Source organism: Pagrus major, chromosome 17 (assembly GCF_040436345.1).
Source record: "Pagrus major chromosome 17, Pma_NU_1.0".
NCBI lineage: Eukaryota > Metazoa > Chordata > Actinopteri > Spariformes > Sparidae > Pagrus > Pagrus major.
The window spans coordinates 10,905,439-10,922,167 of NC_133231.1; the positions used below are offsets into that span (position 1 = coordinate 10,905,439).

Consider the following 16,729-nt stretch of genomic DNA (forward strand, 5'->3'; position numbering starts at 1 on the left):
TATGGAAAATAGATGAATCCAAATGCTACGCAAAAAAAATGTCAGATTACGAAGTATAAAGAGCAACAAAGTCCAAGCAGGGAGGAGGCTGGATCAGTCGAAGATGGATGGATCAAACAAACAAGAGTTAGTTAATGGAGAAAACATATTTAACTTAAAGGTGCAATATGTAAGAATCTCCCAGCAGTCCAAAAGCTCCAGTGGTAACAGTGCAAACACCAACGCTCTCTTGGTAGTCTGGCTAGCTGCACAGCTAACTGAGCTAACAAGCTAAAAGTGGCTACAGTCTTGGATAAATGAAAAGAATACAGTTAGCAGCATTTAGCAGTTATTCTGGTGACATGCTGCCCCTATATGTTGGGAGTATGAATTCAAGGTAGGCAATTCTTTTTAAGTTATGAATGCTACTAACCAAGTAGTTTTATTGCCTAAACCTTACCAAAATTATATATAAATTTTTTTTGTTACAATGCCACTGAAGGTCACCTTACTAGGAATCTGCTCTCTCTCTCTGAAGTTAACGGGAAGGACTGGCATATTGCCTGCCCGCTAAATGTACGCAAATATGTATGAATATGTAAAGTCATGTTATCTGTACGCAGATTAGTGAGACCGGGTTGGGAATGAGAAGCTTTCTGATAAAACGTATCAGAGACTTTTCAGGCACTTCTGGGCACTGATCATTATTCAAGATTTGCAAAGTTATAACCGAGGCCAGAATTAATACTACGCATCATTACAACATAGTGGAGAGTTTTAGCAAATGAAGCCATAAACTCTTGTGAAGCAATGAAATCACATCACAGGACCATTCAGCTTTTAAATAGGCATTCTGGAGAGCTACATATCCAAATTATGTTTTGAAATCGTGTAGTTATGATTAATACAACATGTGTGTATAACAACCCTATTTATTTCTCTGTCACTCTTTCTTTTTGTCTGGCTCAATTGCAAAATAGAGCATCCTCCATCAAACGCTCTCCTGCATCCATCCCTCTTTAATTGCCAGCACACACACACACACACACACACACACACACACACACACACACACACACACACACACACACACACACACACACACACACACACACACAGGCTTTGGTCTCCTGCCGAGGATCATTTCAGTGGAGTGCTGCTAAACAGAATGAAAATAATTGAAATATACTAGTCTAACTAACTGAGAGGCACATTAGAGGGAAGTTTCTCCCATTCCCCTGAAAAAATGTAATGCAACTCGGTTAACATCTATGAATCCTGAGGGGGTTTCCTTATTGCTTCAGGGGTTCTGAGCGTGAAGCCGGTGCACAGCCTTTTCAATGGAATGTTTATTCCTCTTTTGAGGAGAGTTTGCCACTCCAGTTAAATTCTTGAGTTATTTTGCAGTGGGATATTCAGTCATAAATATGGAGATAAAAGAAGTGGAGTGGCACTGCCTTAACCTTTAATGTATTTTATTGCTGCAAAAACAGCTTTTAGTGGAGCTTTATAGTAAACTCTTTCATTTCTCTCTTTTCATTTTCAGCATTTTGAACACTTAAAAGGAAAAAGCAGTTCTCCTTAGCACAGGAGAACTCTCATTCATGTCTAGATATATCCTGTTGAAGAGAGGATAAATCCAGCATCTGACCTGCTCACCAGTACAGTCCATTTCTAAGCATGTGAACTGTTGATTTTTTTAGTTGTGTGTGGTTTGATTCTTAAGAATAAATAAATGGTTTCCATATTACTTTCCACATTTTCCTTCAGGAAAACATGCGTTATTGTGAAACCTGTTAACCACTGATTGTTTTCAAGTTTTCAGAGAGGCTTTTCCAATCAGTGCTCACATCTCTAAGACCAAAATGAAATATGCAGTTTCTCCTTTCTGGCTGCCGTTTAGACTTTTTGTCTAAACTTTTTATCTTGGATATTTCACTCACAACTTTATGATGCATGTGTCTCTATGAAATTACGCCTCAGGGATTTGGGGTTTTAAAGATATTAAATGGCAGACTCTATACACCTTAGAGCTGCACGCTGTTTCTTAGGTGTCCATAAGTTTGGTCCCTCTTAGGCTGTTTAGGGTAATATGTGTTGGATTCCTGGATTCCAGATTTTTCTTTGGGGTACATTGCACAATTCTCAATGGGCTATAAAGACTTGTGTTATTTTTGAGGAAGCTGAGTTACATGTATTGTATAGCAATAATTTATCTTATCTTATATCTTATTTGTAGAAAAATTCCCAAATTACAGACGTATATTCAAATCAAGTATACGTATTGCACCATCAATCAATTAATCAATCCGTGTGTTTTGCTGCTATCCCTCCCAACAGCAACAGGAGCAGGACCCCACCAACCTTTACATCTCCAACCTGCCACTGTCCATGGATGAGCAGGAGCTGGAGAACATGCTGAAGCCCTTCGGTCATGTCATTTCCACACGGATACTGAGGGATGCTAATGGCCTGAGCAGAGGAGTTGGCTTTGCTAGGTATGTCAGTCACTCCCAACTTTATTTGAATGTAGACCTTTGCTTAACAAAATACAATTAATTATCAGACACCAATTAATACAGATGTGTAATTATCACACGACTGTATGGTACCGATTAATTTTTTTAAATGCTAGAGGCGACATTAGCCTGAAATGACTCCCTGCATTTACAACCAAAGGACTTCTAGCTCCAGTGGTGCAGCTCCATATTCCTTTACCCTTGGCCCCTTAACCCTCCTGTGTGTGTGTGTGTGTGCGTGCGTGTGTGTGCGCGCGCGTGTGTGTGTGTGGTCTTCTCCGTTACACCATGGAGTGTGCCATTGATTAGAATGCAGTCAGAGCTCCATTCAGGGTCACTGGCTTTGTGAAGAAAACCCGAGACACACAGAGACACATGCATGTGCTCACATACCCCACACACACATACACACACACACACACACACACACACACAGTCTCCCGTCACCATTTTTCTCTCCCACACACACACACTGGCTTTTGCTTGCCAAGCAGGCAATTAGTCATTGAGCTGTGATTGGGTGAGCAGAGCTGAATAGGGGCAGACAAAGAGGACATGACACACAACAGATCAGACTGAATGGAGCTTTTAAACCGGGACAAAGGAGAGGAAACCCCATAGAAAACACACACACAAACACACACACATGCACACGTACACCTACCTAAGGCATTTTGCTCAGGGAAACGCAGACAAACAAGCACAGATGCATAAACAGACAGGTGTTTAACGCACTTACTGTATTGTTGTTCACATTTGCACACACAAATCCACATACAGCACATTCACATTAAAAAGAGCCACAGTACCTTCTGTGCATATTGAGTGGTAACATAAGGAGCCCATTGTCCTCAAGTAACTGTATCAGTATCTTTCTTGTCTGTCTCTGTCAGGATGGAGTCGACAGAGAAGTGCGACGTGGTGATTCAAAATTTCAACGGGAAGTTCTTGAAAACCCCTCCAGGCATGACAGGTAGGTGTCTGTCACCAAGACAGTTGCTTTACAGTGGCTAAGCTTGTGCTTTTCTGTAGCGAGAACAAGGAGTTTCTCTGTGGGCCGGGGGCTCATATAGATGGATCTTATTCTCAACCTTCCCATACACACCCGCACTCAGATTATATTGACTTGAACTCTGTTTGCAGACAACTTTTGAAAGTGCTTCCAAAAAGTTCAGTGGTTTGTATGTCAGCTTTTGTGTCTCAAGGCCGGTATGCAATCTGCAATTTTGGGCTGTCCCAGACTCAAGATGACCAACGTGAAAGAAACAGGGCATTTTAGCCTCTTTGGCCATGGCTTCAAACGGCGGTCCAATGTTGCACTGTTAGAGAAGTTCAGTGATAGCTGTTTTGGTATTGCGACCAAAGATAGCATGGAACAAAATTCACTGACACTGTGAGTGCAGCATAAAATGACACACTGATCAGCACTACACTACAATTCAATTCTTGCTTAGCTTCAGTGTTTACCGCTATAGTGGCACAGATGAATGACGCACACATGTTCATGATGTTCTATTCTTGACTTGTGTCGCAGTCTATGATTCAGTAGGCATTATCGTATTGTGTACCGTGGCACATTGGTGTGCCTTTAGGTAAGTCAAGGTTTGATACAACCATAGATTACTAGCACAATATACAACTATACAATGAGAAATTAATGAGTTTTTAATTTACTATTATCAGTATTTTTTACACATTCATCTCCAAGCACAGGGGCAAATTCTATTCCCTAAAAAATCCTTTAAAAACCTTCCTGAACCAAAAATAAACACGTACAGAGTGATTAGACGTGTTTTAGAGGCTACTTTGCATGGATATGGACACATGCCTTGCCATGCTGTACCCTTGAGATTTTGGCTTTCCCTTTGGCGTGCCTTGGACACAAAAAGTAAAAAATAAAATACTATTTTTTTTTATCCATGTCAAATAGTGTGGCTTGGAATCAACTTGCAGTGTAAGATTGCTCAAATCTAAGTAGTCTGTAGGCACCATTATGAACACAGCTGTCTTGTCATGTATTGCCTGTGCACAGCATGGTCTTGTTATATATACATGTATATATATATATATTATTATTAAGAGGACAGCTTAAATGAGTGGGGCTGGGTATTTGAAACTTTTTAATGGTGGTGCCAATAAAGTACCTGGGTTTTGGTACCACAATAATACTAATGTCAGTACCGTAGTTAGAGGAGTATGAACACATTTTCTACAAGGCATCTGCATCTTGATAACTTCTCAGTTCATCTGTGTTTTATGTTGTCCCAACACAAGACCTTTTGCTAAATAAAATAGAAGCTGAACTTAACAACGTTTCATGATATGATGGTTTAAATCAGGAAATATTAAATCAGGATATAAAATCTGACCTGGCTTTAAATACCTAATAACGTTGATACTTGACAGTGATTATGGTAAACGATTGAGATTTAATATCCAGAATTCAACATTAATGCATATCTTGTTCTTGCCTCAGGAAATTAGGTGATCGTCTGCCTCTAGAAGCATGAGCATCAATATTTCTTCTTTTAGATTTGTAGAGAAACCAGACGAATGTGTGACATCAAATCAGCACATGTAAACATTTTTCATGTAAGAAACTCAAAAGCAGCCTTTATTTATTATTGTTAATTTTAATGCTCAACTATCAGTTTATTTTCATTACTGGATCACAATTTATCAGTTTTATCAGTTGCAGTCACGCAAAGGACATCTACGCCTTTTGGTGCTACAACATCTGTCTGTGTACGAAGCCGTGTCAGTGCAACTGATAATATATCAGCGTCATCTCTGCTGCTCTCCTCCTCTCTCTGTCCTGCTCCTTAGACCACCTTGAGCTGATTTAGTAGGAGGATCTGAGTGATTAATTCCTGGACTGTACGGGACACAAATTGAGACATGCACGATGCACATGTACGTGCACAGACAAACACCCCCTAAAGCAAACAATCTGTCTGTGATTGTCCCCCAAATAAACGGCGAAGATTTGTTGCCTTCCAACGCAGAGAAAGGGAGGAAGGAGAGAAGGAGGAAATAAAATGAGGACGGGATCGTTATTGGCTTTGATGAAATGATGAGGCATGTGTGAGCGTGACAGAGAATGATATGTACAGAAAGAGAGAGCCAAGTGACCAAACATGAGTGAGATAACAGAGCAAGGACAAGGTGAGAGGGAAGAGGAAGCTGAGGTGAGGACAGCCAAACTGAAAGTGACACAGAATGAGAGAGAAGAGATGGAGATACTGAATGATCAGATATAGATAGAGAGAGAGGAGCTGCGCCACGCTGAAGAAAATGGAAATCAAGGACAGACAGAGAGCTGTGCCCCGTGCCCTGGCAGCATGATTTGTGAGGTACAGCATGGTGGGCGGCTCAGTTTGTCACCCGGAGACACACACACATGGACGCACGCACACACACACTGCTGTACTTCTATACTGTGAGGTATAGCTGTGTAATTTTGTAGCAAGCGAATGATGCATCATTCCATCCGTTGCTGCTGCTCTCTGCAGCCTGTGTGAGTGTATGTGTGTGTGGGAGAAACACAGAATCTTTATAATCAGACTACCAGCACAGTAAACACTCATGAGTTTCAAGTTTGAACGGCGACGAAGCTGAGAAGAAAACTTTTGTGGTGCACATTGTTATATATAATTGAAGAACTCAGTGTTACAGATTATTGTTCGGTTTAGGGTTAGGGTTAGGGTTTATTTGAAAAATTCGATTAAGTTTATTTGATCAAAATCTATTAACAGAAATTCCCCAACAGGTTATCAGAGTAATAATTGAGAAATTAATACAATTTTCTCTGATAGAGCACAGTTCATTTTTGAGACCGGTGTTCCCTCTTAAGCTGTTTAAACAATACTTTAATATTTACAGTGGATCAAATAACTATGTAATGTATAAGGACTTGTTATCACTTACACTGATGAACCAACAGAAAAGTGTCAGACATCTATGGAGATTTTTACCGCCTTTTAGTTCATTGTTTCAGACTTGGCACCTATAACTTTGCTGTTTTGATTCCGCCCCAAGGCTCTTGTTTCCAGCTGCAGCAGGCAGCTGTTTTCAGTGAAAAGCTATAAAAAGCAACTGTACGCTTCTTTCCCAGCACCAAGCAGCAAATCGACAATGTTGGCAACTAGCTGGTGAACATGGTGGAGCATTTAGAAGCTAAAGAGACAGATATTTTCCTCAGTAGAGACTAAAATATAGCTAAAAGACGACTGAATATTGGACAACAAGCAATTCTGTGGGAAAATAGTTGATTGTTGAGTCTCATTATCAGGTCATCAAAAACCGACGCTTTGGACTGATGGTTTATTGCACCTTTAATCAAGAGGACAGAAGCAAGCTCCAAATGAAAGTTCTTTGTGGATATTTAAATAAGTAAATGTTTGCTCAAAAGTTCACCACAACTTCTATAAGGTGAAAACATATTGTATTTACATCTCGTGCTACCCCCAAGTGACCAAAAAATAAATCAATGCAGGTTTGAACTTAAAGTTACACACACAAATATAGACACAATGATACTCTCTATACTTGCCAAGGTGCTGACCTCTATATTGAAAGAGATGCATTGCTTGTCTTTGCCAGGGGTGCTCATTATCTCCTCTGTAGGCTTCGTGTGTGTGGGAGTGAACAGCTTTGCATATGTTGACCAGTTCAATTGCGCTGAACCCACGAACTGGTGAAACTGGTAGAATCTGGCTGGGCCAACCCTCTGTGTGCTGATCCACAAAACACACACATACTCTGTTTTCACCCATCTAATACACAGAGAGAAAGCGTGCGTCTCACACAGCGGGCTCTGTTGATTTATGTCACTGGTTTTCTGTGTCACTGACATTTGCGAGGCTGTTGCAGCTACATTATGACAGGCCTTTGTGCTCTGGATTGTTGTTATAGTCTACCACCTTATTTACATTTGTTCACTGTTATCAGAGGTTCAACCTGCTATGCGGGTACAGATGTGATGCACATCTCATGGAGTGATGTGTGTGTGTGTGCCTTTTCCTGTGTACCTCTGATTAAGACCACAGTCTGCCCATCCAGGCTGATGTATTGACAGGCACCAGCAATATTTTACTCTCAAGCTCGACATTAATGCTGACATTGATCACATGACCCGAGCTTCCATCAGCCCTCGTTAACAGGAAGTCCATTGATCCAGAGCTTTCTGACTTCCACTGGGGGTTCCTGTCATAGAGATAGAGTATCTAGATTGGACATAGACTAGAATTTCTTTGATTTTTACCTTTTATCTGTGCTGGATTTTAGTCAGACTTCACAAAGATCTATATCATTTTCATTGTGAGGTTACTTTGTATGAATACAGGATGTCTAGAATAGGTTTGTATTGTTTCTCAGGCTCCGCACCTTTTCTTCGCCATAAATCTAATGTGTTGGAAGCATCTTTACTCCTCCTAATGTCTCATCACTTTAAGCAAGTGGAGCTGTCCCACAAATTCGACATTTCAGTCTGAGGTGTAAATGGAGTAATCACAGCCTGCGTATTTATACTATGTGGCGTAATTCTGTCTTGTCTGTGCTCCGCGCTCGATAATGTCCTGTCCCCATACTGTGAAGGAGAAAGTCAGCACCTGTGGGAAGCTTTCCCCATCCAGCCATAAAGAGCACATATCTTCTACACCTTCATCGTGACCATGTCGCTTTCTGTCAGAACTTGATAGAATAAGTATTTTGAGTTCTTGATGACAGACTCAACAGTCAGCACTTGATATGGACCGAAAACAGGTGAATGTGAAGGAGGCCCAAAGATAAAAGTGAAACACAAGTGATTCTGCATTTCCTTTGAATTCATGGAACATGGTGGGATAAAGCTATCACTGGACTTCTCCTCTATTCCTCTATTTATGGAGTGAAAATCTCCACTAAGGCAGGATTAATATCTTACATCTCTGGTCAAGAATTGTTGAATTTATTGTGATAATTATCTAAATCTTTCTCAAAACCACATCTGGGAGTTAAATCTGGGTAAGATTACTGAAATAATACATGCAGATTCCATTTTAAGTAATAATCCTCCTTTGTATTAGTTTTTTGTTTCATTTCCTTTCTTTTCTTTTTTTCCGTATAAAAATAAACCTAAAAAAAAAGATAAATAAGTTGCTATTTAAATGTCTGTCTAAATGGCTATTTAGTTTACTGCCCAACTGCCAGCACACAGACACAAACTAGACCTTTGCGTAAAGGTTGCGAGGTTCTCAAGAGATCTTGTTGATTTATGCTTATTTGAGATTTGGTAATGATAAAGCTCGATTGGATACTCATGCAGCCCAACAACAAAAAATACTGCTTAACCTTTAAAATCATGAATGATAAAATCAGGAACTGCGTTCAGGCTTTTATTATTATTTTTTTACGATAACTGATGTGTCACAGAAACTGTCTCAGGGCTTCTGTAGCACAAGAATCCCAAGTTCCCTTTATTGACTGACTTCCTGCACAAATTGTCACTCTGCCCTCCGTGCTTGGATTATGAAAAAGATGAATAATTACGGATCCTACATAGACCTTTTTAAAGCGCATTTTACCTCACAAAAATAAAACAGGAGACGGTATTTTCTTTTCATTATTTTCTTTTATTTGCTTGAAACATCTGGCGGAGCCAAATCAAAACCTATGGTGGACAAACTTTGGCCTATGGGTCTCACTTTGGGCAGCCCTGTTATAGATTAGCTACACAGTATTGACATTTATTTATTTATTTATTTATACATTATACATGTATTATTCATCTGTTTACAAAGTATTACAAACATCCGTTGCAACTTTACAATAAACAATTGCTTAATAAATGGTTTATAAAGCATTGCATTGTTACACTGAAATCACTATTAACTGGAGTTTTATTAACTATAAATTCACCAATTATTAATGATGGTTATTCTAAAGTGTTACCAGAATAGTAGTACTGGTACTAATAGTACTGGTATTATGTGTAAGGTTACATGAGGCTGCAGAAAACTGCACTTCTTTTTAAAAGAGCAAAGCTGACACAGGAGGCATATTGAATTTAAATGTATTCTAAAGCAAGTTGTTTGAACTGTAGGTTAAATAGGCTTTTACAAACGGGTGAAGGAAAGCAAATTGCTATGGCAACTCCCTTAATGTTGAAAAACCTTAACAAAAGAAGTGCACTGCAATGTATTACCAACTAGTCGTAAGTAGACTTCTATACATGAGTAAAAAGAGAATATTTGAGAGTGTAAAGGGAAATTTACAATCATAATATCAGACTATGGAATCTGGATTGGTTTGTGGATTTCATTCTGATACCCTATAGAGTAAGTGAATTATTTCATATTTGATCAGATTGATCCCAACTCTTGAATTGATTAATAATTAGACGCAGGGTTCAGGAAAAGACTAAATGACTCATTCTCACCCTTTTCATTTCTCCTTCATGTCTTTTTTCTCTTTTTATGTTAATATTACATCTCCTCCTCTCCCTACATGTATCTTCTCTCACTCCATTCACTTTTTATTCCTAATAACTCTCTCTCTTTGTCTCTCTCACACTATCTGATGTAGTGCTGATGTGGTGGTATTACAAACAGAGGACAGGAATGAAAAGAATCCAGATCTCAGAGAAGAGAAGACCCATTATCAGTCATAGTTTCAATAATAATCAGGAGGCTTTTAAATATGCGCACAGCCTTAAAAGTCTGCCATGATCATGAGGCATTGAGTCCCCATTCACTGCAGTAGTGGTTCAATACTTTCATAAATGGGAAATTAATTTTATTTGATGTTGCTGATAATGGAGGGAAAAATTGAACGAGGCGCTTCTGAGAAAAATATTGTGTAATTATGTGGCAGTACTGCACCGTCAGACTTGGTGTCAGCTTGCGTGTGATATTTGGAGCCACTTATTCAGCACTCAGACATTTCTATGGGTGTTAAATGTGTTGCTTTTGAAGCGCTAACCAAATCAGATCAATGATGTCGAGTTCTAAAAGTTTCAAAGACATTTGGTGCTATCTTTACATCATTTTGGGCATTACACTTTTAAATGAATATGTCAGCGCATCGATACATTTTATCTCTACTTGTCTCACAGTCAGTTCCTTTTGTGCTGCTGTATGATGAGAAAATGTAGTAAACTTCCTCTCTCCCGGGGGTGCTGTCAGGGAAGGGTTCGATGAGTGGTTGTCCTCGTCAGTTCGTCTCATTTGGGCAGTCGAATGAGCTGAAAACTCAATCATCTCCGTTTTGTGTGTCATCTTACAGCCCGCAGAAGGCAAATCTAATACATTATTATGATATTAAAGTGCTAATAGCAATATGAATAAACACTCTCGAACATATATTTTTTGATTTTGGTGGCAAATAGTTGGCTTCCTCTCATGTGTGGTGCTTGAACAAGGAACCCTCTAGAGTGCATATTGTTCTGTCCCCGGGCGTTGAGCTCTTTGATGCCGTCTGTCTTAAAGAAAAAAAACAAAAAACAAAAAAGGATGTCATCCCATTCAGCCCAGCTGAGGGATTCCTCATTTTGTCACAATTGGGGATTGGATCCCATTTTCCAACTGACTGATTTCCCATGTTGCTTGCTAATGGATTGGATTTTATTTTAAATGAGAATTTTCCCATTTGAGGGATTGGATCCCACTCATATGATATTCCCCCTCTTCCCACAGTGAAAATTGAAACCATTTTGCTGTTATAAAATAAGGGCTTTTACCTAGCTACGCACTGATGCTTTGCTTAGAAGCACCAAAGCTGAGATCATTAGTATCCACTGTTAAAAAAAAAACTGTTAAAAAGGGGTAATATTCTGGCAGAAGGGGGTGCCAAAAATTCTGTAAAATAAAGTAAAATCTAGTTAAAATACAATAATTTTCTGTAATTAAAACAAAGCTTTTAGCTTTAATAATGAGATGAGATGAGATGAGATCTCGTTTATGTTAACACATATAAAAACAATAAGACCACTTTTAACTATGGTCAGATACTCTTATAATGCACATAGGCAGCAGTTTGCATTTTGGAAAATAAGACAGCAAACTTAACAAGCTGCTCTGTACAATGCATGTCTTTGACTCCAGTACTCATTGGCTTGTGTGTCACAGTCAAGTGGTGTCTTCACAGTAAAAAAAAACACATTTATTCTAAGTTTTGTTGTGAAAACTTCCATAATTATACAAGATATCTGTCAATATAGATCTTTGTAACACAGTACTTAATTAACTGCTTTCACAAATGTTATCTAATTTAATAGATGTAATTACAGTGTTAAACTTTAGATTAACATCTTTGTATATTCAGAAAAGACAGCAAACATCTTTAAAATAAACATGAAAATTAAATAAGAAATGTTTTCACAGTGTTTACAGTATCTTCTTCTGCATTTCACCAGGTGCATCTTCAGTTACCCGTTAACTGTATGTGTCCTCCTCCCCACCAGAACGGACATGGATATGTATGTTTGCTCTGCTAGAGTTTCTATGTTGCCCTCCTATAGTTTTTAATATACCATAGCTCCAATGAAAGGTACTGGTATGTGATCCACACCTTACATTACAAGCTATCCACCTTTGTCTGTTCCTATGTACACCTGCTGTCAGTTAAACACAAAACCCTAAAATGCCACACACAAAAAGCACTTCAGACCAGCAAACAACCGATCTCTCTGCCATTTTATGGATGTTTTCCGCAGCCTTCATGTCTTTTTTTGTTCCTATTTGCGTTGCCTGTCTCTGCAGCTGCAGGATGTCACAATGTTTTGCCCCAAATGAAGCCAAGAAAACACATTAACAGAATTGAAGCTATTCACCATGTGATCCACAAAGCAGTGACACTTTGATAGATTAATTAAACTGGTAAATCAACTACTGCAAGCCTCGGCTAATGAGTACAAATAAATCTGTTCCGAGTTTGTGGGCAAACACACGTGTAGCTTTTGTCCAGTGAAATGTTTTGTCTGTTCACTTCAGTGAGTTGCCCTTGTCAAGTTTGCAGCTCTTGGCAAACGATTTATGTTGTTTAATAACATTGACTACAGGGAAACACACATGTTTCGCACACATGATCACACACACCAGATAGTCACTTGATGTGTGTGTTTGGGTGGGTGTTCTTTTTTTCAGCATTTTAGTTCACACTTTATACATAGGGATGAAGCTCAGGAGCACCTTTCAAGAGATTAACACACGCAGTTTAGCCTCAAGTGTTACAGATTTTTTACACTTAGAATAGATTTTCTTTATTTTTTTAATGCATAAATACATGAAACAATAAACGGCATACTTGTATGTTAGGTTGTGAGGTCACAAATCTGTTGCTCACTACGTCAGTAAAGATTTCTTTATTTCTGCCCAACTGTGTGATAAAAAGATTAGAATAACACCTGTTGTCAAATGTGTCTTCATGTCTCTGGTTGGCAGCTTTTTCTCCCCCCGTGGTTTGCCTGCTCACTGTGTGTATCCACACTGACACTGACTGTTCTGTTACGGTGTAGCTCCACCAAATGTGATCCTCTTAGCAGCCAATACTGCCTCCATTAATTTTCTATGAGATCTGAGCAGATGTCTGCACAGTGCAGCAGTTTGTTCGGCAAACTAAGCGATGATGTTTGGATTTTCACAAAGAATGAGCCCCCTCTCCCTACAGCCTGGACACAAAGTACGGGGGATATTGTGCTCGAGGCTACAAAGATCGATTTATGTGTGACAATCATTTTTGCTCATTCGATTTGGATTAAACTTCAATTCTTCAACTCCAAGTCCTGTTTACTAAAAATACATTTACATATCTGAACTCTATAGATATCCAAATATTTGGTTCAGACCATGTTAATTAACTTGACATGCCCGAAAGTGACCCATTTTAGGGGGCAGGCACAGCTGTGCCCAAATTCATCAGGAATTCATCACTTTGTGTTACAGAGCCGCAAGAGTGAGAGCGGCAGGGGTCAAACTGACAATTAAAAATGTCCTTCTTCCTTTGAAAGCTCTCTTGTGAAATGCAACAGATTGTAGTAATGTAACGGTGAAAGCAGGATGAATAATTAATTTGATGCACCAGTTCGAGCAGCTCTTTCCACAGGTAATTTTGTCTCCGGGTGCTTTGCGGTTGTTGTTGTTGTTGTTGTTGTTGCCTCCTGATTGTGTGGCGACTAAATTCACCTCTTAGGAATAAATAACATTTATTATTGCCATTATAATCATCAGTATTTATGACTTGTCACTGTGCTTGTTAATGAATATAAAGTGAAATGTGTTTCATTACTTCCTCAGAGAAATGCTACCACAGGCATCACCTAAGGCCAATACAATAATGACATTGTACTTGCTTGTTTTTAGGTTATGGCTGGAGTATGATGTGAATTAAAAGAATGTATATATTTCTTTGGTTGTATACCTCACCCTACATTTGCTCCGTAGAGGTAAAATACAGACAAGCTTTGAGACAAATTCTGGCTCTGTTGAAAAGACTAATTGTTTTAATGGAATCACTCAATAGACAAAACGCCTTTATAGGTTGGCTGATTCTTGCGGTGTATCCTTTTAATGTAGCCAATACTAATTAATGAATGGCCCTTGGCTATCCTTTTTTACCATTTGTGCCCCATTGAAATTCTGGCGTGTAGGACTAATTTCACAATATTGACTTATTATGCCAGGAATGAAAGATATCCCCTTCCTCTGAAGGTGAAAATTAACAAAAGCGACACCAAATGGTACTTTTCCAACAAGACTAATAGTCGGCTCTGTTCTCCTTCACTCAGACAGGAACAGACATACACATTACGACGTTAACATTTGTGTTATGCTTTTCTTTCATTTAAATTAGTTTTCTGTCTTAAGCTACAGCTCAAACGCTTCATCTTCTCTGTATTTTATGTCTTATTTTGGCATGCCATGACAGCGTAATCTGACATATCAGATTTAAATAATAATAATAGGAATAAACTCAAGTTATCCAAGGATGTGTTATGTGTACAGAAATGTGAACCCCCTGAAAAAAAGAAACACAACTGTGTTGTCTGAGCCTGTCCTATTCCCTGCTCAACCAAACACTGGCCTCCTGCAGCAAACAAGTGCAATAAAGCCACCAAAATATTCTAACAATATTGATGTACAGTATGTATGTGTGTGTGGGTGTGTTTGTGCATCTAAACACTGGCCCATAGCGCTGGGCTGGTGTTTAATGTGTGGAGCCATTTCACCAGCTCTGATATAAAAACAGCTTACAGCAACAGTGTTGTTTGTGCGTGTGAATTTTAATGTCTGCGTATATGGATGCATTCTACTACAGGGGATTATGCACAATGGAATAAGGCCAGTGTCCCTCCCTGTTGTTGTTGTTGTATGTCACTTTTAACAAGCACAAACATTTCCCCCTGTTATCGTGTTGCATGCTTTACATATGCTTTACATTGAAAGAAAACTACACTTAGACTTTAAATTCAGCCCGTCATTCTTGTGTCACATGCTTTTATTTTGCTCGCTTAGGATCAGCTTCTTAGTATTTTTGCTTCACTAATTCTAACAATAAAATCCCATTTTTATTTCATCTCACTTCAGTCCAAAAACACAAACCTTTTGCTGTCGACGTGATAAGCCTGGAGAATCAATCCAAAACACAGAGGTATCCTTTTCATGCACACACTGAGGACAAACAATTGTTTTAGATCAGCAGGAGTTTCTTCTCTCTTTGTCTGGTACTTTAGAGAAGAGATAGAAGAAAAGTGTCCTGACTATAAACTTGACAAGTTGTCAGCGTCGACAATGTGTCTTTCTCTGTCTGTCACAGCAATAAAACAAAACGGCAGCAGAACACAGATGCTGCCTTTAAGTCTCCAATGTGTGTGTGTGTGTGTGTGTGTGTGTGTGTGTGTGTGTGTGTGTGTGTGTGTGTGTGTGTGCAAGTGTCCTCACATCACACATTCTCTCATACTTATAAAGTAGCAATCATTTAACATGCAAAGACACACGTCAATGAACTTCTGACTTGTGAGGGCATAAATAATTTTTTTTCTGTAGCTATAAACTTGACAGTTAAATCCTGCCCGTGTCATTCTCAAATGTTTCTTTGAGCATATTCTGAATCTATTCCTGTTCTAAATTTAAAATTTGAAGGGATTTTATATGAATAATAATCCTTTTTCATCTCTCTATTGTCCATTGTTACTACATATTGATTCAGGCTAAACCCCGCACATGAAAGCTTTTTACATTTGCATCACATAGAGGCTGTTCACATTTGGAATCAACATGCGTTCTGAGAGATTCGATCACAAGTTGACAACTTCAGTTCATGCCTGGCATTAACATGCATCGCAACATGCGTGACCTCTCATGGGATCAGACCTTACTTCCCTGCTCTATATGCAAATATAGACCTACATCCCTGGTGCAAGCCGATACAACGTTTTTGACACAAAGAAAGAAACATCTTTATGTATAAAGTTTGTCGAAACAAGAACGCTCAAATAGTTAAGAATGTGTTGTAGGCAGTGTTTCACAAAGTTTATAGAATTTACCATAGCCGCTTCATAAGGTTTCTCCCTTAGTTTCTCCTTGCTGATCAACTTCTAAAATCACTCGAGTTTGGGTATATTGCTAGTTCAGTGGTTAGTTGAAACATGGTGCTTTCATTAATGTTGAATCTCAAATTCGTCCTCAGTGTGATTTCACACCTGTACTAAGAGCTGTCCAGGTCTGAACAGCCTCATAGACTATTTATCACCAGAGGTTTTGCCAAAGTCTCACATATCAACACTACTAGCCACTGCATGAGCTGTTGCTTTTTTCCCAGAACTATTTCAGAAAGGATGGAGGATCAGGGGTCTAAATTTACTTCTTCTGACCTTAGTTCCTGGTGGCAAAAATCCCTGATTTGGCGATAATACTATCAGATACCTCGAGGATAAAATACAAAACAAAAACAAGTTTCAGTTCAGTCCTGGCACTCAGATTTTTACCACTTTGAGAACAGGTGTTCTGAAGGTTTTCAGTCTCCTTTCCCAGCTCTGCATTTCTCTTTTGCATCCATTCATTACATCCACCCAAACTTTGTATTGTTTTCTCCTGTTTTGTGAAAAATTGTGTCTCAAACAGTTATATGGTTTTTAACAAGAGCATCAATCTGTTTATTAATAATTACTAATAGTAATTAGTAACAGTAATTATTTATTAGTGTTAGTAATTAGAAGAAAAACTGGAGCTTCCTTCAGCAACGTGTTGCGGTGGGAA

General features: G+C 38.9%; 1 protein-coding gene across 1 annotated transcript in view; it reads left to right on the forward strand.

Moving 5' to 3' along the window:
* Positions 1 to 16,729, forward strand: part of LOC141012603 (RNA-binding motif, single-stranded-interacting protein 3-like) — a 134,012-nt gene that overhangs the window by 90,121 nt on the left and 27,162 nt on the right. Inside the window, exons 5-6 of the mRNA XM_073486120.1 lie at positions 2,320 to 2,477; positions 3,392 to 3,471. Of these exons, the coding sequence (XP_073342221.1) occupies positions 2,320 to 2,477; positions 3,392 to 3,471 (238 nt within the window). The remainder of the gene's footprint in view (positions 1 to 2,319; positions 2,478 to 3,391; positions 3,472 to 16,729) is intronic.